The following is a 23,065-nucleotide window of genomic DNA, read 5'->3' as shown; positions in this document are numbered from 1 at the left end:
AGATTCCCCCCAAATTGCCCCAAATTGCCCCAAATGGCCCCAAACTGCCCCAAATTCCCCCAGATTGCCCCGAACTGCCCCGATTTCCCCTAAACCGCCCCGAATTGCCCCAAAGGGCCTCAGGTAGCCCCCGAATGCCCCGAAGTGGCCCCCAAAATGTCCCCCTCCCCCCCCCCAGGCTGGCGCGGCTGCCCCGCGGCGCCTCCGGCTCCGTTTGCTTCGCGCAGCTCCTGGGGATGGGCGAGAACCTGAGCCTGGCACTGGGTGAGTGACCCCTGAGTGACCTCTGAGTGACCCCTGAGTGACCCCTGAGTGACCCCGGAGTGACCCCTGAGTGACCCCTGAGTGACCCCTGAGGGACCCCTGAGTGACCCCTGAGTGACCCCTGACTGACCCCAAATGACCCCTAAATGACCCCAAATGCCCCTGACTGACCCCTGACTGACCCCTAAACGACCCTAAATGACCCTGAGTGACCCTCAATGACCCCGAGTGATCCCTGAGTGACCCCTGAGTGACCCCTAAACAACCCTAAATGACCCCTGAGTGCCCCCTAAATGGCCCCAAATGCCCCTGAGTGACCCCAAACGACCCCAAACGCCCCCCGAGTGACCCCCAAATGCCCTCGAGTGACCCCAACTGACCCCTAAATGACCCCGAGTGACCCTGAGTGACCCTGAGTGCCCCCTAAATGACCCCTAAACGACCCTAAATGACCCTGAGTGACCCTCAATGACCCCGAGTGATCCCTGAGTGATCCCTGAGTGACCCCTGAGTGACCCCTAAACAACCCTAAATGACCCCTGAGTGCCCCCTAAATGGCCCCAAATGCCCCCGAGTGACCCCTGGGTGACCCTGAGTGACCCTGACTGACCCCAAACGACCCCAAACGCCCCCCGACTGACCCCAAATGCCCCCGAGTGACCCCCCAAATGCCCCCCCCAGGCCGGGCGGGGGTGGCCGTGTACAAATCGGTGCCGCTGGGCCGCCCGAGGTGACGCTGCCCTACCTGGCCCGGAGGGCGACCGAGAACCGCGGGGCGCTGGCCGGGGCCCGGCGCGAGCGGCAGCTGCTGTGGGCGGAGCTGCGGAGGAGGCTCCGGCCCTGGGCGTGACCGGGAACACCCCAAATTCCCGAAATTCCCCAAAATTCCACAAAATTCCCCCAAAAATCCCGGATTTTCCAGCCCGAAATACCCAAAAATCGCATTAAAAACCATCCCGAAACGCTCAAAATCGGGCTGGGAACGCCAAAAATTCCCCCCCTAATTCACCCCAAAATCCCCCAAAATTTCCCCCAAATTCTCCCAAATTCCCCCAAATCCCGGATTTTCCAGCCCAAATTGCCCAAAATCCCGCAAAATTCCACCCCAAAAGGCCCCAAAACTCCCCCTGGGAGGGGCTGTGGGCGGGGCTGCGCTGAGGCTCCGGCCCTGGGCGTGACCGGGAATAACCCCAAAATTCCCAAAATCCCCGAAAATTCCCCCAAAAAATCCCGGATTTTCCAGCCCGAAATACCCAAAAATCGCGTTAAAAACCATCCCGGAAACCCCAAAATTGGGCTGGGAGCCCCAAACATTCCCCCCCAAATTGCCCCCAAATTCACCCCAATATTTCCCCCAAATTCCCCAAAAATTTCCCCAAAATTTGCCCAAATTCTGCCCAAATTCCCCAAAAATCCCGGATTTTCCAGCCCGAAATTGCCCAAAAATCCTGTTAAAAACCATCCCAAAACCCTCAAAATCGGGCTGGGAACGCCAAAAATTCCCCCCCAAAATTCCCCCCAAATTCACCCCAAAATTTCCCCTCAAATCCAAAAAATCCCGGATTTTCCAGCCCAAATTGCCCAAAAATCGCATTAAAAACCCCAAAATTCCACCCCAAAACTCCCCCTGGGAGCTGCTGTGGGCGGAGCTGCGGAGGAGGCTCCGCCCATGGGCGTGACCGGGAATAACCCCAAAATTCCCAAAAATTCCCCGAAATTTGCCCAAATTCCCCCAAAAATCCCGGATTTTCCAGCCCGAAATACCCAAAAATCCCGTTAAAAACCATCCCGGAACGCTCAAAATCGGGCTGGGAGCCCCAAAAATTCCCCCCCAAATTGCCCCAAATTCACCCCAAAATTTCCCCCAAAATTCCCCAAAATTTCCCCCAAATTTGCCCAAAATTTGCCCAAATTCTCCCCAAAATCCCCCAAAATCCTGAATTTTGCACCCTGAAATTCCCCAAAAATCCCGTTAAAAACCATCCCAAAACCCTCAAAATCAGGCTGGGAACGCCAAAAATTCCCCCCCAAATTCACCCCAAAATTTCCCCCAAATTCCCCAAAATTTCCCCCAAATCCCCGAAAATCCCGGATTTTCCAGCCCAAATTGCCCAAAAATCCCGTTAAAAACCCCAAAATTCCACCCCAAAAGGCCCCAAAACTCCCCCTGGGAGGGGCTGTGGGCGGAGCTGCGGAGGAGGCTCCGGCCCTGGGCGTGACCGGGAATAACCAAAATTCCCCAAATTCCCCAAAATTCCCCAAAATTCCCCAAAAATCCGGATTTTCCAGCCCAAAATACCCAAAAATCGCGTTAAAAAACCATCCCGGAAACCCCAAAATTGGGCTGGAAACCCCAAACATTCCCCCCCAAATTGCCCCCAAATTCACCCCAAAATTTCCCCAAATTCCCCCAAATTCACCCCAAAATCCCCCAAAAATCCCGGATTTTCCAGCCCAAAATACCCAAAAATCGCGTTAAAAACCCCAAAATTCCACCCCAAAAGGCCCCAAAACTCCCCCTGGGAGGGGCTGTGGGCGGGGCTGCGCTGAGGCTCCGGCCCTGGGCGTGACCGGGAATAACCCCAAAATTCCCAAAATTCCCAAAAATTCCCCCCCAAAAAAACGGATTTTCCAGCCCGAAATACCCAAAAATCCGTTAAAAACCATCCCAAAACCCTCAAATCGGGCTGGGAACACCAAAAATTCTCCCCCAAATTCACCCCAAAATTTCCCCCAAATTCCCCAAAAATTTCCCCCAAAATTTGCCCAAATTCTGCCCAAATTCCCCAAAAATCCCGGATTTTCCAGCCCGAAATACCCAAAAATCCCGTTAAAAACCATCCCGGAAACCCCAAAATTGGGCTGGGAGCCCCAAACATTCCCCCCCAAATTGCCCCCAAATTCACCCCAAAATTTCCCTCAAATCCCAAAAAATCCCGGATTTTCCAGCCCAAATTGCCCAAAAATCGCGTTAAAAACCCCAAAATTCCACCCAAAACTCCCCCTGGGAGGGGCTGTGGGCGGAGCTGCGGAGGAGGCTCCGGCCCTGGGCGTGACCGGGAATAACCAAAATTCCCCAAATTCCCCAAAATTCCCCAAAATTCCCCCAAAAATCCCGGATTTTCCAGCCCGAAATACCCAAAAATCCCGTTAAAAACCATCCCAAAACGCTCAAAATCAGGCTGGGAACTCCAAAAATTCCCCCCCAAATTCCCCCCAAAATTTCCCCCAAATTCCCCAAAAATTTCCCCAAAATTTGCCCAAATTCTGCCCAAATTCTGCCCAAAATCCCCAAAAATCCCGGATTTTCCAGCCCAAATTGCCCAAAATTCCCGTTAAAAACCACCTCAAAACCCCCAAAATCGGACTGGGAACCCCAAAAATTCCCCCCTAATTCACCCCAAAATCCCCAAAAATCCTGCAAAATCCCCCAAAATTTCCCCCAAATCCCAAAAAATCCCGGATTTTCCAGCCCAAAATACACAAAAATCCCATTAAAAAACCATCCCGAAACCCCCAAAATTGGGCTGGGAGCCCCAAAAAATTCCCCCAAATCCCCCCCAAATCCCCCCGAATTCCCCCAAAATCACCCAAAATCCCCCGAAAAATACCACATTCCCCCAAAATTCCCCCAAATCGCCCCCAAAATCCCCCAAATTACCCCAAAATCTCCCAAAATCCCTCAAAGTGCCCCCAAATCCCCCCCAAATTCCCCCCAAAATCCCCCAAAATCCCCCAAAATTCCCCCAAATCCCACAAATTCCCCAAAAATTCCCCACAATTCCCCCAAATCCCCCAAAATCCCCGAAAATTCCCCAAATTCACCCAAAAATCCTCCAAAATTCACCCAACCCCCCCCCCAAATCCCCCCAAAATCCCCCAAAATTCCCCCAAATCCCACAAATTCCCCAAAAATTCCCCCACAATTCCCCCCAAATCCCCCAAAATCCCCGAAAATTCCCCAAATTCACCCAAAAATCCCCCAAAATTCACCCAAAACCCCCCCAAAATCCCCCCAAAATCCCCCAAAATTCCCCCAAATCCCACAAATTCCCCAAAAATTCCCCCACAATTCCCCCCAAATCCCCCAAAATCCCCGAAAATTCCCCAAATTCACCCAAAAATCCTCCAAAATTCACCCAAACCCCCCCCAAATCCCCCAAAATTCCCCCAAAATCCCCCAAAATTCCCCCAAATTCCCCCCAAAATCCCCCAAAATCCCCCAAATTGCCCCAAATTCCCCCCAAATCCCTCAAAATTCCCCCAAATCCCCCAAATCCCCTCCAAAAATCCCCCAAAATCCCCCAAAATCCCCCCAAAATTGCCCCAAAATCCCCCAAAATCCCCCGAATTCCCCCCCAATAAATCCCTTCCCCTCCCCCGCTCTGTCCCCGCGCCTCCGTTTGGGGGGGAAAAGGTGAAATTTGGGTGGAAAAGCTGGAATTTTCTTGGGGTTTTTTTTGGAAATGAAAGAATTTTAAAGGAAAAAGGATTTGGGGAGAAAAAGGGGGGAATTTGGGGCGGGGGGAAAGGAGGAGTTTTGAGGGAAAAAAGTGGGAATTTGGGGGCAAAAATGTGGATTTTGGGGGGATTTTTGGGGAGAAAAAGACGGATTTGGGGTGGGAAAAGGGGGATTTTGGGGGGAAAAAAAGGAGAATTGGGAAAAGGGGGATTTTGGGGGGAAAAATGGGGAGTTTGGGGTAAAAAAAGGGGATTGGGGGAAACTGTGGGGGGTTTTTTTTTGTGGAAAAATGTGGATTTTGGGGAGGAAAAGGTGGATTTTGGAGGGAAAAGGTGAATTTTGGGGCGGAAAGAGGGGGAATTGGGGGAAGGAAATGTGAATTTCGGGGGGAAAAAATGAGGATTTGGGAGGAGGAAAGCGGATTCTGAGGGGGAAGTGTGGGTTTTGCAGGGAAAAATGTGGATTTTGGGACAAAAAAATGTGGATTTTTTGGGGTCAAAAAGGCGGTTTTTGGTCAGGAAAAAGCCGATTTTGGGGGCCACGGAAGCTTTTTGGGGCGAGGCCCGGCGGCGTTTTGGGGACAAAGGGGAAATTTGGGCGAATAAAAAACCTTTTGGGGGATCCCGGGGAGGATTTTTTGGGAATCCCGGGTGGGATCTGGGGGGGATTTTTGGGGAGATTTCGAGGGATTTTGGTGCCGTTTCGAACCGCGCGGGGGGAGGGGGGGGGGGGAGGTTGGGGGGGCTCAAAATGGCGGCGGCCGCTGAGGGGGGAAAAAAAAGGCGGGAAACCGCGGCGGGGTGGGCGGGGCCTGGCGGGACGGGGGTGGGCGGGGCCACAAAAGGGGCGGGGCCACAAAAGGGGCGTACCCGTGATTAATTAATTAATTATGAAATAATTAATAATGAATTAATTACCCAGGCGTGGCCTCGCTGATGAGGGGGCGTGGCCTCGACCTCCCCCCCCCACTCACCCAATCAAAACCCGGCCGCCGTTGCCATGACAACGCTCGCCCAACATGGCGCCGCCGCCGCCGCGCTCGCTCCTGATTGGCCACTCCCTGAGGGGGAGGTGGGCGGGCTCGCTCCTGATTGGCCACTCCCTGAGGGGAAAGAGGGGGGGTGGGCGGTGGCTCAACCAATCAGCGCCCTCCTCTCTGAGGGTGGTGGGGGGGGGAAGTGGGCGTGGCCGCCTCCATTTTGCGGCGGGAGGGCGGGAAAGCCGCGGTGGGCGTGGCCTCCGTGAGGGTGGGGGGCGTGGCCTCGCCGACCCCCCCCGCCCAATCAGCGCCCGCCGCGGGCGCGCCGCGTCCAATCAGCGCCTCGCCGCCGGCCACGCCCCCTTGGAAGCCCCTCCCCCTCCTTCTCCCCTCTCACTCCGCTTTTCCCCCCTCCCCTCCCCCCCCCCTTCCCAGAGCCCCCCGCCCCTCCCCCCACCCATCTCTCCCCCCACCCCTCCCCCACCCCTCCCCCCACCCATCGCCCCCGCCGCCCCTCCCCCTCCTCCCCCTCCTCCCCCTCCTCCTCCTCCTCGGCCGCGATTCGGTCGCGATTCGGTCGCGAGATGGACCCCGCGAACTGGAGCAGCTTCATCTTCCAGGTGGGGGAGGGGCGGCGCCGCTGGGGGGGGGGGGAGGGGGTGGGGGAGGGGGTGGGGGAGGGGTGGGGGCTCGGACTGGGAGCGCCCGAGGGGAGGAGGAGGAGGGGGGGGGGAGGGGGGTGGGGCTGTAGTGGGGAGGGGGGGGGGTGTGGGGGGGGAGGGAGGCTCGGACTGGGGGCACTGGGAGGGACTGGGAGGGGGAGGGGGGGGGTGGCACTGGGAGCGCTGGGAGGGGTGGGGACGCCGGTGTGGCTTCGTACTGGGGGCACTGGGAGGTGTTACTGGTGGCACTGGGAGCACTGGGAGCTGTTACTGGTGGCACTGGTGGCACTGGTGGCACTGGGAGCGATGGGGACGCCGGTGTGGCTTCGTACTGGGAGCGCTGGGAGGTGTTACTGGTGGCACTGGGAGCGATGGGGGCACAGGGAGCTGTTACTGGTGGCACTGGGAGCGATGGGGACGCCGGTGTGGCTTCGTACTGGTGGCACTGGGAGCACTGGGAGCGATGGGGACACTGGCGTCCCTCTGTACTGGGAGCACTGGGAGCGATGAGAGCACTGGGAGCTGTTACTGGTGTTACTGGTGGCACTGGGAGCGATGGGGACACCGGTGTGGCTTCGTACTGGGAGCACTGGGAGGTGTTACTGGTGGCACTGGGAGCACTGGGAGCGATAGGGACGCCGGTGTGGCTTCGTACTGGGAGCGCTGGGAGCTGTTACTGGTGGCGCTGGGAGCGATGGGGGCACAGGGAGCTGTTACTGGTGGCACTGGGAGCACTGGGAGCGATGGGGACGCCGGTGTGGCTTCGTACTGGGAGCACTGGGAGCTGTTACTGGTGGCGCTGGGAGAGATGGGAGCACTGGGAGGTGTTACTGGTGGCACTGGGAGCACTGGGAGCGATGGGGACACCGGCGTCCCTCTGTACTGGGAGCACTGGGAGCGATGGGGGCACTGGGAGCTGTTACTGGTGTTACTGGTGGCACTGGGAGCGATGGGGGCACTGGGAGGTGTTACTGGTCGCACTGGGAGCGATGGGGACACCGGTGTCCCTCTGTACTGGTGTTACTGGGAGCACTGGGAGCAATGGGGACACTGGCGTCCCTCTGTACTGGGAGCACTGGGAGCGATGGGGGCACTGGGAGCTGTTACTGGTGGCACTGGGAGCACTGGGAGGGATGGGGACGCCGGTGTGGCTTCGTACTGGGAGCACTGGGAGCTGTTACTGGCTGGCACTGGGAGCGATGGGGACACTGGCGTCCCTCTGTACTGGTGTTACTGGGAGCACTGGGAGGGATGGGGACACTGATGTGGCTTCATACTGGTGGCACTGGTGGCACTGGTGGCACTGGGAGCGATGGGGACACTGGCGTCCCTCTGTACTGGGAGCACTGGGAGCGATGGGAGCACTGGGAGCTGTTACTGGTGGCACTGGGGGGCACTGGGAGCGATGGGGACACTGGCGTCCCTCTGTACTGGTGTTACTGGTGGCTCTGGTGGCACTGGGGGGCACTGGGAGCTGTTACTGGTGGCACTGGGGGCACTGGGAGCGATGGGGACACCGGCGTCCTCCTATACTGGGAGCACTGGTGGCACTGGGAGCTGTTACTGGGGGCACTGGGAGCACTGGGGACACCAGTCTGGGTTCATACTGGTGGCCCTGGTGGCACTGGGGGGCACTGGGGGGCACTGGGAGCTGTTACTGGTGGCACTGGGGGGCACTGGTGGCACTGGGAGCGATGGGGACACCGGTGTGGCTTCATACTGGTGGCACTGGTGGCACTGGGAGTGATGGGGACACCGGCGTCCCTCTGTACTGGGAGCACTGGGAGCACTGGGAGCTGTTACTGGGGCTGCTGTTACTGGTGGCACTGGGAGCACTGGTGGCACTGGGAGCTGTTACTGGTGGCACTGGGAGCGATGGGGACACCAGCGTCCTCCTATACTGGGAGCACTGGGAGGGCTGGGGCTGCTGTTACTGGTGCCACTGGGGGCACTGGGAGCTGTTACTGGTGGCACTGGGAACACTGGGGACACCAGCGTCCTCCTATACTGGGAGCAGTGGGAGCACTGGGAGTGATGGGAGCTTTTACTGGGAGCACTGGGAGGGCTGGGGCGGCTGTTACTGGTGGCACTGGGAGCAATGGGGACACTGGTGTTCTATACTGGGAGCACTGGGAGCTGTTACTGGTGGCACTGGGGGCACTGGGAGTGATGGGGACGCCGGTGTGGCTTCATACTGGTGGCACTGGGAGCACTGGGAGTGATGGGGACACCGGCGCCCTCCTATACTGGGAGCACTGGGAGGGCTGGGGCTGCTGTTACTGGTGGCACTGGGGGCACTGGGAGCTGTTACTGGTGGCACTGGGAGTGATGGGGACACCGGTGCCCTCTGTACTGGGAGCACTGGGAGCACTGGGAGGGCTGGGGGCTGCTGTTACTGGTGGCACTGGGGGCACTGGGAGCGATGGGGACACTGGCATCCTCCTATACTGGGAGCACTGGGAGCACTGGGAGCTGTTACTGGGGGCACTGGTGGCACTGGGGGGGCTGGGGCTGCTGTTACTGGTGGCACTGGAGCACTGGGAGCTGTTACTGGGAGCACTGGGAGCTGTTACTGTGGCACTGGGGGCACTGGCAGTGATGGGGACACCAGTCTGGCTCCTGTTACTGGTTATACTGGTCCGTGACTGGTGCCACTGGTCAGTCACTGCTCGGGTTTTACTGCTCTGTTACTGGTTTTACTGGTCCGTACTGGTGTCACTGGTCTGGCCCTGGTTTTACTGGTGCGTCACTGCTCTGTGACTGGGTTTACTGGTTTGTTACTGGTCTGTTACTGGTCTGTTACTGGTCTGTTATTGGTCTGTTACTGTTTTTACTGGTCCATACTGGTCCATACTGGTCCATAGAGCTCCATACCGGCCCATACTGGTCCATACCGGCCCTTACTGGTCCGTACTGGTCCATACCGACCCATACTGGTCCATAGTGGTCCATACCGGTTCATACCAGCCCATACTGGTCCATACTGGCCCATACTGGTCTATAGTGGTCCATACCGGCCCATACTGGTCCATACTGGTCCATACTGGTTCATACCAGCCCTTACTGGTCCGTACTGGTCCATACCGCCCATACTGGCCCATACTGGTCTATAGTGGTCCATACCGGCCCATACTGTCCATACTGGTCCATACTGGTTCATACCAGCCCTTACTGGTCCGTACTGGTCCATACCGGCCCATACTGGTCCATACCGGCCCATACTGGCCCATACTGGTCTATAGTGGTCCATACCAGCCCATACTGGTCTGTACTGCTCCATACGGATCCATACTGGTCTGTACTGGTCCATACTGGCCCATACTGGTCTGTACTGGTCCATACTGGCCCATACTGGTCTGTACTGCTCCATACTGATCCGTACGGGTCCTTACTGGTCCGTACTGGTCCATACTGGCCCATAGTAGTCCATGCTGGTCTGTACCACTCCATACTGGTCCATACTGGTCCATACTGCTCCGTACTGGTCTGTACTGGTCCATACTGATCCATACTGGTCCGTACTGGTCTGTACTGGCCCGTACCACTCCATACTGGTCCATACTGGTCCGTACTGGCCTGTACCACTCCATACTGATCCATAATGGTCCATACTGGTCTGTAATGGTCCATACTGGTCTGTACTGGTCCCTACTGGTCCCTAGTGGTCCATACTGGTCTGTACTGGCCCGTACCGCTCCATACTGGTCCATATCACTCCATACTGGTCTGTACTGGTCCGTACTGGTCCATACTGCTCCGTACTGGTCCGTACTGGCCCGTACCGCTCCATACTGGTCTGTACTGGTCCATACTGGCTCGTACCGCTCCATACTGGTCTATAACTGGCCCATACTGCTCCATACTGGTCCGTACTGGTCTGTACCGGTCTGTACTGGTCCGTACTGCTCCATACTGGTCCGTACTGGTCCATACTGGTCCGTACCACTCCATACTGGTCTGTACTGGTCCGTACTGGTCCGTACTGGTCCGTACTGGTCCGTACCGCTCCATACTGGTCTGTACCGCTCCATACTGGTCCGTACTGGTCCGTACTGGCCCGTACCGCTCCATACTGGTCCGTACTGGTCCGTACTGGTCCGTACTGGTCCGTACCACTCCACACCTCTCTCTCTCTCCCCCCCTCCCCCCTTTCTCTCCCCTCCCCTCCCCCCCTCCAGGCCGCCTCCGCCCCTCCCCCCCCCACCCCGGACCCCCTCCCCCCTCCCCGTCGACCTCCTGCCCCCTCCCCCCCCCCTCCCCCCCCCCACCCCCGACCCCCTCCCCCCTCCCGGCCGCCCCTCCCCCGCCCCCCCGCCGCCCCCGCCCCTCCCCCTCCCACCATCGACCCCTCCCCCCCTCAAACCCCTCCCTCCCCTCCCCCCCCCTCCCCACCACCCCCCTCGGCCCCCTCCCCCGCCCCGCCCGTGACGTCACCGCCCCCCCCTCCCCCACCCCGCAAGCCCAAGGGCGCCCCCTACGTCTGCGGGCTCTGCGCCAAGGAGTTCAAGAACGGCTACAACCTGCGCCGGCACCAGGCCACGCACGGCGGCCCCCGGCCACCCCCGGCCGGGCGCCCCCAGCCCCCCGCGGGCACCGCCGGCAGGAGGAGGAGGAGGAGGAGGAGGAGGAGGAGACGGCGGCGAGGCCGACGGCGGCCAGGCCGCGCCGCGGAGGGCGACGACGGCGACGGCGACGACGGCGGCGGCGAGGAAGAGCCACGCGTGCGACACGTGCGGGAAGGCGTTCCGCGACGTCTACCACCTGAAGCGGCACCGGCTGTCGCACACGGACGAGCGGCCCTTCCAGTGCCCGGTGTGCCAGCAGCGCTTCAAGCGCAAGGACCGCATGGCGGCCCACGTGCGCTCCCACCAGGGCCACGTGCACAAGCCCTACGCCTGCGGGCACTGCGGGAAGAGCTTCTCCAGGTGGGCGGCGCGGGTGGGTGGGTGGTGGGGGTGGGGGGTTATTGGGGAGTTGGGGTGGGGTGGGGAGTGGGGGGGCGCTGTTGGGTCATTGGTGGTCGTGGTGGGGCATGGGGCTATCAGGTCATGGTCATGGTGGTCATTGGGTCACTGGGTCATGGAGGGGCATTGGGGCATCATTGGGTCATGGTGGTCATTGGGGCATTGGGTCATGGTGGGGCATGGAGGGGCATTGGGGCATCGTTGGGTTATTGGGTCATGGAGGGTCATTGGGTCATGGTGGGGCTTGGGGGCATCATTGGGTCATGGTCATGGTGGTCATTGGGTCATGGAGGGTCATTGGGGCATTGGGGCATGGTGGTCATTGGGTCATTGGGTCATGGAGGGGTGTGGGGGCATTGGGTCATTGGTTATTGGGGCATGGTGGTCATTGGGGCATTGGGTCGTGGTGGGGTTTGGGGGCATCGTTGGGTCATGGTGGTCATTGGGTCATTGGGTCATGGTGGATCGTCGTTGGGTCATGGTGGGGCTTGGCATCATTGGGTCATTGGGTCATGGTGGTCATTGGGGCATGGAGGGGAGTGGGGGGCGTTGTTGGGTCATTGGTGGTCGTGGTGGGGCATTGGGGCATTGGGTCGTGGTGGGGCATGGGGCTATCAGATCATGGTCATGGTGGTCATTGGGTCATGGAGGGTCATTGGGGCATTGGGTCATGGTGGTCATTGGGTCATTGGGTCATGGAGGGGTGTGGGGGCATTGGGTCATTGGTTATTGGGTCATGGTGGTCATTGGGTCACTGGGTCATGGAGGGGCATTGGGGCATCATTGGGTCATGGTGGTCATTGGGGCATTGGGGCATTGGGGCATTGGGTCATGGTGGATCGTCGTTGGGTCATGGTGGGGCTTGGCATCGTTGGGTCATTGGGTCATGGTGGTCATTGGGGCATGGAGGGTCATTGGGGCATTGGGGCATGGTGGTCATTGAGTCATTGGGTCATGGTGGGGCTTGGGGGCATCGTTGGGTCGTGGAGGGTCATTGGGGCATTGGGGCATGGAGGGGTGTGGGGGCATTGGGTCATTGGTTATTGGGTCATGGTGGTCATTGGGGCATTGGGTCATGGTGGGGCATTGGGGCATCATTGGGTCATGGTGGTCATTGGGGCATTGGGGCATTGGGTCACTGGGGCATTGGGGCATTGGGTCATGGTGGATCATCGTTGGGTCATGGTGGGGCTTGGCATCGTTGGGTCATTGGGTCATGGTGGTCATTGGGGCATGGTGGTCATTGGGGCATGGAGGGGAGTGGGGGGCGTTGTTGGGTCATTGGTGGTCGTGGTGGGGCATTGGGGCATTGGGTCGTGGTGGGGCATGGGGCTATCAGGTCATGGTCATGGTGGTCATTGGGTCATGGAGGGTCATTGGGGCATTGGGGCATGGTGGTCATTGGGGCATTGGGTCATGGAGGGGTGTGGGGGCATTGGGTCATTGGTTATTGGGTCATGGTGGTCATGGTGGTCACTGGGTCATGGAGGGGCATTGGGGCATCATTGGGTCATGGTGGTCATTGGGTCATTGGGTCATGGTGGGGCTTGGGGGCATCATTGGGTCACAGAGGGTCATTGGGTCATTGGGGCATTGGGGTCATTGGGTCATGGAAGGTCATTGGGTCAGTGGGGCATTGGGTCATGGTGGGGCTTGGGGGCATCGTTGGGTCATTGGGTCATGGTGGTCATTGGGGCATCGTTGGGTCATGGTGGTCATTGGGGCATTGGGTCATTGGGTCATGGTGGGGTATGGGGGCATTGGGTCATTGGGGCATGGTGGTCATTGGGGCATGGAGGGGCATTGGGGCATCATTGGGTCATGGAGGGTCATTGAGTCATTGGGTCATGGTGGGGCTTGGGGTCATCGTTGGGTCATGGTGGTCATTGGGGCATAGAGGGTCAGTGGGGCATCGTTGGGTCATTGGGTCATTGGCACATTGGGGCATGGAGGGGCATTGGGGCATTGTTGGGGCATGGAGGGTCAGTGGGGCATTGGGTCATGGTGGGGCTTGGGGTTCATCGTTGGGTCGTGGTCATGGTGTTCATCGGGGCATTGGGTCATTGGGTCATTGGGGTCATTGGGTCATGGTGGATCATCGTTGGGTCATGGTGGGGCTTGGGGGCATCATTGGGTCATGGAGGGTCATTGGGGCATTGGGGCATTGGGTCATGGTGGGGCTTGGGGTCATCGTTGGGTCATTGGGTCGTGGTGGTCATTGGGGCATGGAGGGGCATTGGGGCATCGTTGGGTCATGGAGGGGCATTGGGTCACTGGGGCATTGGGTCATGGTCATGGTGGTCATTGGGTCATTGGGTCATGGAGGGTCATGGGGTCATTGGGTCATGGTGGGGCTTGGGGGCATCGTTGGGTCACAGAGGGTCATTGGGGCATTGGGGCATTGGGGTCATTGGGTCATGGAAGGTCATTGGGTCATTGGGGCATTGGGTCGTGGTGGGGCTTGGGGTCATCGTTGGGTCATGGAGGGGCATTGGGCCATGGTGGTCATTGGGGCATGGAAGGTCATTGGGTCATTGGGGCATTGGGTCGTGGTGGGGCTTGGGGTCATCGTTGGGTCATGGTGGTCATTGGGTCATGGAAGGTCATTGGGTCACTGGGGCATTGGGTCATGGTGGGACTTGGGGGCATCGTTGGGTCATGGAGGGGCATTGGGCCATGGTGGTCATTGGGGCATGGAGGGTCATTGGGGCATCGTTGGGTCATTGGGTCATGGAGGGGCATTGGGTCATGGTGGATCATCGTTGGCTCATGGTGGGGCTTGGGGTCATTGGGTCATTGGGTTATTGGGTCATTGGGGCATGGTGGGGCTTGGGGGCATCGTTGGGTCATTGAGGGCATTGGGTCATGGAGGGGCATTGGGTCATTGGGTCATTGGGGCATTGGGGCATTGGGTCATGGCAGGGCTTGGGGTCACCATTGGGTCACGGAGGGTCAGTGGGGCATTGGGGCATGGTGGGTCATGGGGTCATTGGGTCATGGAGGGGTGTGGGGGCATTGGGTCATTGGTTATTGGGTCATGGTGGTCATTGGGTCATGGTGGTCATTGGGGTATGGAGAGGCTTGGGGTCATCGTTGGGTCATTGGGTCATGGTGGTCATTGGGGTATGGAGAGGCTTGGGGTCATCGTTGGGTCATGGAGGGTCATTGGGTCACTGGGGCATTGAGTCATGGTGGATCATCGTTGGCTCATGGAGGGGCTTGGGGTCATTGGGGCATTGGGGCATTGGGTCATGGCGGGGCTTGGGGTCACCATTGGGTCACGGAGGGTCAGTGGGGCATTGGGGCATGGAGGGGCTTGGGGGCATCGTTGGGTGGTGGTGGAACTTGAGGTCATCATGGGGTCATGGTCATGGTGGGGCTTGGAGACACTGGGGCATGGAGGGGCATTGGGGTCATCGTTGGGGCATGGAGGGTCATTGGGGCATTGGGGCATGGTGGGGCTTGGGGCCATCGTTTCATGATCATGGTGGTCATTGGGTCATGGTGGGGCTTGGGGGGGTGGTGGGGGTGGGGGTGGGGGTGGGGTCATTGGGTCATTGGGGCATTGGGTCATTGGGGCATGGTGGGCCATGGGGTCACTCGTGGTCACTGCTCAGTTCCCGGTGGTCCCTGGTGGTCCCTGGTGGTCACTGGTGGTCACTGGTGGTCACTGGTGGTCACTGCCCCCAGGCCGGACCACCTGAACAGCCACGTCCGGCAGGTCCACTCCACCGAGCGCCCCTTCAAGTGCCAGGTGAGGGCCACGGCCACCGCTGGCCACGCCCACTGCTGGCCACACCCACTGCTGGCCACACCCACCGCTGGCCACACCCACTGCTGGCCACACCCACTGCTGGCCACACCCACTGCTGGCCACGCCCACTGCTGGCCACACCCACTGCTGACCACGCCCACTGCTGGCCACACCCACTGCTGGCCACACCCACCGCTGGCCACACCCACCGCTGGCCACACCCACTGCTGGCCACGCCCACTGCTGACCACGCCCACTGCTGGCCACACCCACCGCTGGCCACACACCACTGATGGTCACACCCACTGCTGGCCACACCCACTGCTGGCCACACCCACCGCTGGCCACACCCACTGCTGACCACGCCCACTGCTGACCACGCCCACTGCCGACCACGCCCACTGCTGGCCACACCCACTGCCGGCCACGCCCACTGCTGGCCACGCCCACTGCTGGCCACGCCCACTGCTGGCCACGCCCACCACTGGTCACACCCACTGCTGGCCACGGCCACTGCTGGCCACGCCCCACCGCTGGCCACACCCACTGCTGGCCACACCCACTGCTGGCCACGCCCACTGCTGGCCACGCCCACTGCTGGCCACACCCACTGCTGGCCACGCCCACTGCTGGCCACACCCACTGCTGGCCACGCCCACTGCTGGCCACGCCCACTGCTGGCCACACCCACCGCTGGCCATGCCCACTGCTGGCCACACCCACTGCCGGCCACGCCCACTGCTGGCCACGCCCACTGCTGGCCACGCCCACTGCTGGCCACGCCCACCACTGGTCACACCCACTGCTGGCCACGGCCACTGCTGGCCACGCCCACCGCTGGCCACACCCACTGCTGGCCACACCCACTGCTGGCCACGCCCACTGCTGGCCACGCCCACTGCTGGCCACACCCACTGCTGGCCACGCCCACTGCTGGCCACACCCACTGCTGGCCACGCCCACTGCTGGCCACGCCCACTGCTGGCCACACCCACCGCTGGCCATGCCCACTGCTGGCCACACCCACTGCTGGCCACGCCCACCGCTGGCCACGCCCACTGCTGGCCACACCCACCGCTGGCCACGCCCACCGCTGGCCACACCCACTCCTGGCCACACCCACCGCTGGCCACACCCACTCCTGGCCACACCCACTTCCGACCACGCCCACCGCTGGCCACACCCACTGCTGACCACACCCACTGCTGACCACACCCACTGCTGGTCACACCCACTGCTGGCCACGCCCACTGCTGGCCACACCCACTGCTGGTCACACCCACTGCTGGCCACGCCCACTGCTGGCCACACCCACCGCTGGCCATGCCCACTGCTGGCCACACCCACTGCTGGCCACGCCCACTGCTGGCCAGGCCCACTGCTGGCCACACCCACTGCTGGCCACACCCACTGCTGACCACACCCACTGCCGGCCACACCCACTGCCGGCCACGCCCACTGCTGGCCACGCCCACTGCTGACCACACCCACTGCTGACCACGCCTGGCCCCTCCCCCACCCCATGACCCCACCCCTTGGGGTGCCACGCCCACCTGGACACGTGACCCCCGCCCCTCCCCCACTGCCTCGCCCACTACCCATTGACCCCTGAGTGACCCCTGAGTGACCCCTGAGTGCCCCCTGACCCCTGAGTGACCCCTGAGTGACCCCTGAGTGCCCCCACTGACCCCTGAGTGACCCCTGAGTGCCCCCTGAGTGCCCTCTGACCCCTGAGTGCCCCCACTGACCCCTGAGTGACCCCTGAATGACCCCTGACCCCATTACACAACCCTGCCCCTCCCCCCCGCCCCTCCCCCATTTCCCCTCCCCTGACCCCCGTGTGACCTTGCGTGACCCCGGCTGACCCCTGAGTGACCCCGGCTGACCCCTGAGTGACCCCTGAGTGCCCCCTGACCCCATTACACAACCCCGCCCCTCCCCCCTTTCCCCCTCCCCCATTTCCCTTCCCCTGACCCCCGCGTGACTCCGGCTGACCCCTGAGTGCCCCCACTGACCCCTGAGTGCCCCCTGAGTGCCCCCTGACCCCTGAGTGCCCCCACTGACCCCTGAGTGCCCCCACTGACCCCCGAGTGCCCCCTGACCCCATTACACAACCCCGCCCCTCCCCCCTTTCCCCCCTCCCCCATTTCCCCTTCCCTGACCCCCGCGTGACCCCGGCTGACCCCTGAGTGCCCCCTGAGTGACCCCTGAGTGCCCCCACTGACCCCTGAGTGACCCCTGAGTGCCCCCTGAGTGCCCCCTGAGTGCCCCCACTGACCCCTGAGTGCCCCCTGAGTGCCCCCTGAGTGCCCCCACTGACCCCTGAGTGACCCCTGAGTGCCCTCTGACCCCTGAGTGACCCCTGAGTGCCCACTGACCCGAGTGACCCCTGACCCCTGAGTGACCCCCGAGTGCCCCCTGACCCCATTACACAACCCCGCCCCTCCCCCCTTTCCCCCTCCCCCATTTCCCCTCCCCTGACCCCCGCGTGACCCCGGCTGACCCCTGAGTGCCCCCACTGACCCCTGAGTGCCCCCTGAGTGCCCCCTGACCCCTGAGTGACCCCTGAGTGCCCCCTGACCCCTGAGTGCCCCCTGACCCCTGAGTGACCCCTGAGTGCCCCCACTGACCCCACAGTGACCCCTGAGTGACCCCTGACCCCCGAGTGACCCCCGAGTGCCCCCTGACCCCATTACACAACCCCGCCCCTCCCCCCTTTCCCCCTACCCCATTTCCCCTCCCCTGACCCCCGTGTGACCCCGGCTGACCCCTGAGTGACCCCTGAGTGCCCCCTTGACCCCTGAGTGCCCCCTGACCCCTGAGTGACCCCTGAGTGCCCCCACTGACACCTGAGTGACCCCTGACCCCATTACACAATCCCACCCCTCCCCCCTTTCCCCCCTCCCCCATTTCCCCTCCCCTGACCCCCGCGTGACCCCGGCTGACCCCTGAATGACCCCACTGACCCCTGAGTGCCCCCACTGACCCCTGAGTGACCCCTGAGTGACCCCTGACCCCTGAGTGCCCCCACTGACCCGAGTGACCCCTGAGTGCCCCCTGACCCCATTACACAACCCCGCCCCTCCCCCCTTTCCCCCTCCCCCATTTCCCCTTCCCTGACCCCCGCGTGACCCCGGCTGACCCCTGAGTGACCCCTGAGTGCCCTCTGATCCCTGAGTGACCCCTGAGTGACCCCTGAGTGCCCCCACTGACCCCTGAGTGCCCCCTGACCCCATTACACAACCCCGCCCCTCCCCCCTTTCCCCCTCCCCCATTTCCCTTCCCCTGACCCCCGTGTGACCCCGGCTGACCCCTGAGTGACCCCTGAGTGTCCCCACTGACCCCTGAGTGACCCCTGAGTGACCCCCGAGTGCCCCCTGACCCCATTACACAACCCCGCCCCTCCCCCCTTTCCCCCCTCCCCCATTTCCCTTCCCCTGACCCCCACGTGACCCCGGCTGACCCCTGAGTGACCCCTGAGTGACCCCTGAGTGACCCCTGAGTGACCCCTGAGTGCCCCCACTGACCCGAGTGACCCCTGAGTGACCCCTGAGTGCCCCCTGAGTGACCCCTGAGTGACCCCTGAGTGCCCCCTGACCCCTGAGTGACCGCTGAGTGCTCCCACTGACACCCGAGTGACCCCTGAGTGACCCCTGAGCCACCCCTGACCCCTGAGTGCCCCCACTGACCCCCGAGTGACCCCTGAGTGACCCCAGACCCCATTACACAACCCTGCTCCTCCCCCCCTGCCCCTCCCCTATTTCCCCTCCCCTGACCCCCGTGTGACCTTGCGTGACCCCGGCTGACCCCTGAGTGACCCCTGAGTGCCCCCACTGACCCCTGAGTGCCCCCTGACCCCATTACACAACCCCGCCCCTCCCCCCTTTCCCCCTCCCCCCTTTCCCCCTCCCCCATTTCCCTTCCCCTGACCCCCGTGTGACCCCGGCTGACCCCTGAGTGACCCCTGAGTGTCCCCACTGACCCCTGAGTGACCCCTGAGTGACCCCTGAGTGCCCCCACTGACCCCTGAGTGACCCCTGAGTGCCCCCTGAGTGCCCTCTGACCCCTGAGTGCCCCCACTGACCCCTGAGTGCCCCCTGACCCCATTACACAACCCCGCCCCTCCCCCCTTTCCCCCTCCCCCATTTCCCCTCCCCTGACCCCCGTGTGACCCCGGCTGACCCCTGAGTGACCCCTGAGTGACCCCTGACCCCCGAGTGACCCCTGAGTGACCCCAGACCCCATTACACAACCCTGCCCCTCCCCCCCTGCCCCTCCCCTATTTCCCCTCCCCTGACCCCCGTGTGACCTTGCGTGACCCCGGCTGACCCCTGAGTGACCCCACTGACCCCTGAGTGCCCCCACTGACCCCTGAGTGACCCCACTGACCCCTGAGTGCCCCCTGACCCCAATTACACAACCCCGCCCCTCCCCCCTTTCCCCCTCCCCCATTTCCCGTTCCCTGACCCTGGTGTGACCCCGGCTGACCCCTGAGTGACCCCTGAGTGACCCCTGACCCCTGAGTGCCCCCACTGACCCGAGTGACCCCTGAGTGACCCCTGAGTGACCCCCGAGTGCCCCCTGACCCCATTACACAACCCCGCCCCTCCCCCCTTTCCCTCTCCCCCATTTCCCCTTCCCTGACCCCCGTGTGACCCCGGCTGACCCCTGAGTGACCCCTGACCCCTGAGTGACCCCTGAGTGCCCCCTGACCCCTGAGTGACCCCTGAGTGCCCCCTGACCCCTGAGTGCCCCCTGACCCCTGAGTGACCCCACTGACCCCTGAGTGCCCCCTGAGTGCCCCCTGAGTGCCCTCTGACCCCTGAGTGCCCCCACTGACCCCTGAGTGCCCCCTGAGTGCCCCCACTGACCCCTCCCCCCCCCCCCATCCCCCCGCGGTGTCCGGCAGACGTGCGAGGCGGCGTTTGCCACGCGGGACCGGCTGCGAGCCCACGCCGTGCGCCACGAGGAGAAGGTGCCGTGCCACGTCTGCGGCAAACTGCTGAGCGCCGCCTACGTGGGCGACCACCTGCGCGTGCACGGCCCCGCGCCCCGCGGCCAGCAGCCCGCCACGGCCAGGGGTCAGTCACGGGGTCACTGGGGTCACTGGGGTCACTGGGATCACTGGGGTCACTGGGGGTGAGCAGTGACCACCTGCGCGTGCACGGCCCCGCGCCCCGCGGCCAGCAGCCCGCCACGGCCAGGGGTCAGTCACGGGGTCACTGGGGTCACTGGGAGAGGGCACTGGGGTCAGTGGGGTCAGTGGGGTCAGTGGGAGAGGGTACTGGGGTCACTGGGGTCAGTGGGGCCAGTGGGAGGGAGCACTGGGGTCACTGGGGTCATTGGGAGGGGTTATTGGGATCACTGGGGTCAGTGGGGTCAGTGAGAGGGGGCACTGAGGTCACTGGGGTCACTGGGAACACTGGGGTCACTGGGTTCAGTGGGAGGGGTCACTGGGGGCAGTGGGAGTGGCCAGAGGGGTCACTGGGGTCACTGGGGTCACTGGGGTCACTGGGGTCACTGGGAGGGAGCACTGGGGTCACTGGGGTCATTGGGAGGGGTCATTGGGATCACTGGGGTCACTGGGGTCACTGGGGTCACTGGGGTCAGTGGGAGTGGTGAGTGGGGTCACAGGGGTCACTGGGAGAGGGCACTGGGGTCACTGAGGTCAATGGGGTCACGGGGTTCAGTGGGAGGGGTCACTGGGGTCACTGGGGTCACTGGGGTCACTGGGGTCACTGGGAGGGGTCACTGGGGTCACTGGGGGTGAGCAGTGCCCACCTGCGCGTGCACGGCCCCGCGCCCCGCGGCCAGCAGCCCGCCACGGCCAGGGGTCAGTCACGGGGGGCACTGGGAGGGGTCACTGGGAGAGGGCACTGGGGTCACTGGGGTCATTGGGGTCACTGGGATCAGTGGGAGTGGTGAGTGGGGTCATTGGGGTCACTGGGAGGGGTCACTGGGGTCAGTGGGTTTAGTGAGAGGGGTCACAGGGGTCACTGGGAGAGGGCACTGGGGTCACTGAGGTCAATGGGGTCACGGGGTTCAGTGGGAGGGGTCACTGGGTTCACTGGGGTCACTGGGGTCAGTGAGGGGTCACTGGGGTCACTGGGGTCAGTGGGAGTGGCCAGAGGGGTCACTGGGGTCAGTGGGGTCAGTGAGAGAGGGCACTGGGGTCACTGGGAGGGAGCACTGGGGTCACTGGGGTCACTGGGGTCAGTGAGGGGTCACTGGGGTCACTGGGGTCAGTGGGAGTGGCCAGAGGGGTCACTGGGGTCAGTGGGGTCAGTGAGAGAGGGCACTGGGGTCACTGGGAGGGAGCACTGGGGTCACTGGGGTCAGTGGGGTCACTGGGAGGGGTCACTGGGGTCACTGGGATCACTGGGGTCAGTGAGAGGGAGCACTGGGGTCACTGGGGTCACTGGGGCCAGTGGGGTCAGTGGGGTCAGTGAGAGAGGGCACTGGGGTCAGTGGGGTCAGTGGGGTCACTGGGGTCACTGGGGTCAGTGAGGGGGAGCACTGGGGTCACTGGGGTCACTGGGAGAGGGCACTGGGATCACTGGGGTCACTGGGGTCACTGGGGGTGAGCAGTGCCCACCTGCGCGTGCACGGCCCCGCGCCCCGCGGCCAGCAGCCCGCCACGGCCAGGGGTCAGTCACGGGGGGCACTGGGGTCACTGGGGTCACTGGGATCACTGGGGTCACTGGGAGGGAGCACTGGGGTCACTGGGAGGGAGCACTGGGGTCACTGGGGGCACTGGGGTCAGTGGGAGGAAGCACTGGGGTCACTGGGGTCACTGGGGTCAGTGAGGGGTCACTGGGGTCACTGGGGTCACTGGGAGGGGTCACTGGGGTCACTGGGGTCACTGGGAGGGGTCACTGGGGGCACTGGGGGTGAGCAGTGCCCACCTGCGCGTGCACGGCCCCGCGCCCCGCGGCCAGCAGCCCGCCACGGCCAGGGGTCAGTCACGGGGTCACTGGGGTCAGTGGGGTCACTGGGAGGGGTCACTGGGGTCACTGGGGGCACTGGGGTCAGTGGGAGGGGTCACTGGGGGCACTAGGGTCGCTGGGAGGGGTCACTGGGCTCACTGGGATCACTGGGGTCACTGGGAGGGGTCATTGGGATCACTGGGGGCAGTGGGGTCAGTGGGGTCACTGGGGGCACTGGGGGCACTGGGGTCACTGGGAGGGGTCATTGGGATCACTGGGGGCAGTGGGGTCAGTGGGGTCCGTCACTGGGGTCAGTGGGGTCAGTGAGAGGGAGTGCTGGGGTCAGTGGGAGGGGTCACTGGGGTCACTGGGGCCACTGGGGTCACTGGGAGGGGTCACTGGGGTCACTGGGGTCACTGGGGGTGAGCAGTGCCCACCTGCGCGTGCACGGCCCCGCGCCCCGCGGCCAGCAGCCCGCCACGGCCAGGGGTCAGTCACGGGGTCACTGGGAGGGGTCAGTGGGGTCAGTGGGAGAGGGCACTGGGGTCACTGGGGTCAGTGAGAGGGAGCACTGGGGTCACTGGAGTCACTGGGGTCAGTGAGGGGTCACTGGGGTCACTGGGGCCAGTGGGGTCAGTGGGAGAGGGTACTGGGGTCACTGGGGTCAGTGGGGTCAGTGGGAGGGAGCACTGGGGTCAGTGGGGTCACTGGGGTCATTGGGGTCAGTGGGGTCAGTCATGGGGCACTAGGGTCACTGGGGACAGTGGGAGAGGGTACTGGGGTCACTGGGGTCAGTGGGGTCACTGGGAGGGGTCACTGGGGTCACTGGGATCACTGGGGTCAGTGGGAGGGGTCACTGGGGTCATTGGGGTCACAGGGGTCATTGGGAGGGGTCACTGGGGTCACTGGGGGCAGTGGGAGTGGCCAGAGGGGTCACTGGGGTCAGTGAGAGGGAGCACTGGGGTCAGTGGGGTCACTGGGGTCACTGGGGTCACTGGGGTCAGTGAGGGGGAGCACTGGGGTCACTGGGGGCACTGGGGGTGAGCAGTGCCCA

General features: G+C 62.6%; 2 protein-coding genes across 2 annotated transcripts in view; both read left to right on the top strand.

Annotated features, from left to right (window-relative positions):
- Positions 1–3,474, top strand: part of PRODH2 (proline dehydrogenase 2) — a 20,058-nt gene extending 16,584 nt beyond the window's left edge. Inside the window, 2 exon segments of the mRNA XM_068998837.1 lie at positions 946–987; positions 990–3,474. Of these exon segments, the coding sequence (XP_068854938.1) occupies positions 946–987; positions 990–1,114 (167 nt within the window). The 3' untranslated portion in view covers positions 1,115–3,474.
- A 7,281-nt stretch (positions 3,475–10,755) lies between these two features.
- On the top strand, positions 10,756–20,228 carry LOC138100993 (myc-associated zinc finger protein-like; the record flags this gene model as incomplete). The annotated part of the gene is given in 4 exon segments (XM_068998836.1): positions 10,756–10,937; positions 10,939–11,292; positions 15,022–15,085; positions 19,995–20,228. Coding segments are annotated over 4 exon segments (834 nt in total), but the record flags the coding sequence as incomplete, so codon positions are not given.
- Positions 20,229–23,065: the final 2,837 nt, after the last annotated feature.

The sequence above is a fragment of the Aphelocoma coerulescens genome, unplaced genomic scaffold, assembly GCF_041296385.1.
Source record: "Aphelocoma coerulescens isolate FSJ_1873_10779 unplaced genomic scaffold, UR_Acoe_1.0 HiC_scaffold_181, whole genome shotgun sequence".
In the NCBI taxonomy this organism is placed as follows: domain Eukaryota; kingdom Metazoa; phylum Chordata; class Aves; order Passeriformes; family Corvidae; genus Aphelocoma; species Aphelocoma coerulescens.
This window is presented reverse-complemented; position numbering and strand designations above follow the sequence as displayed.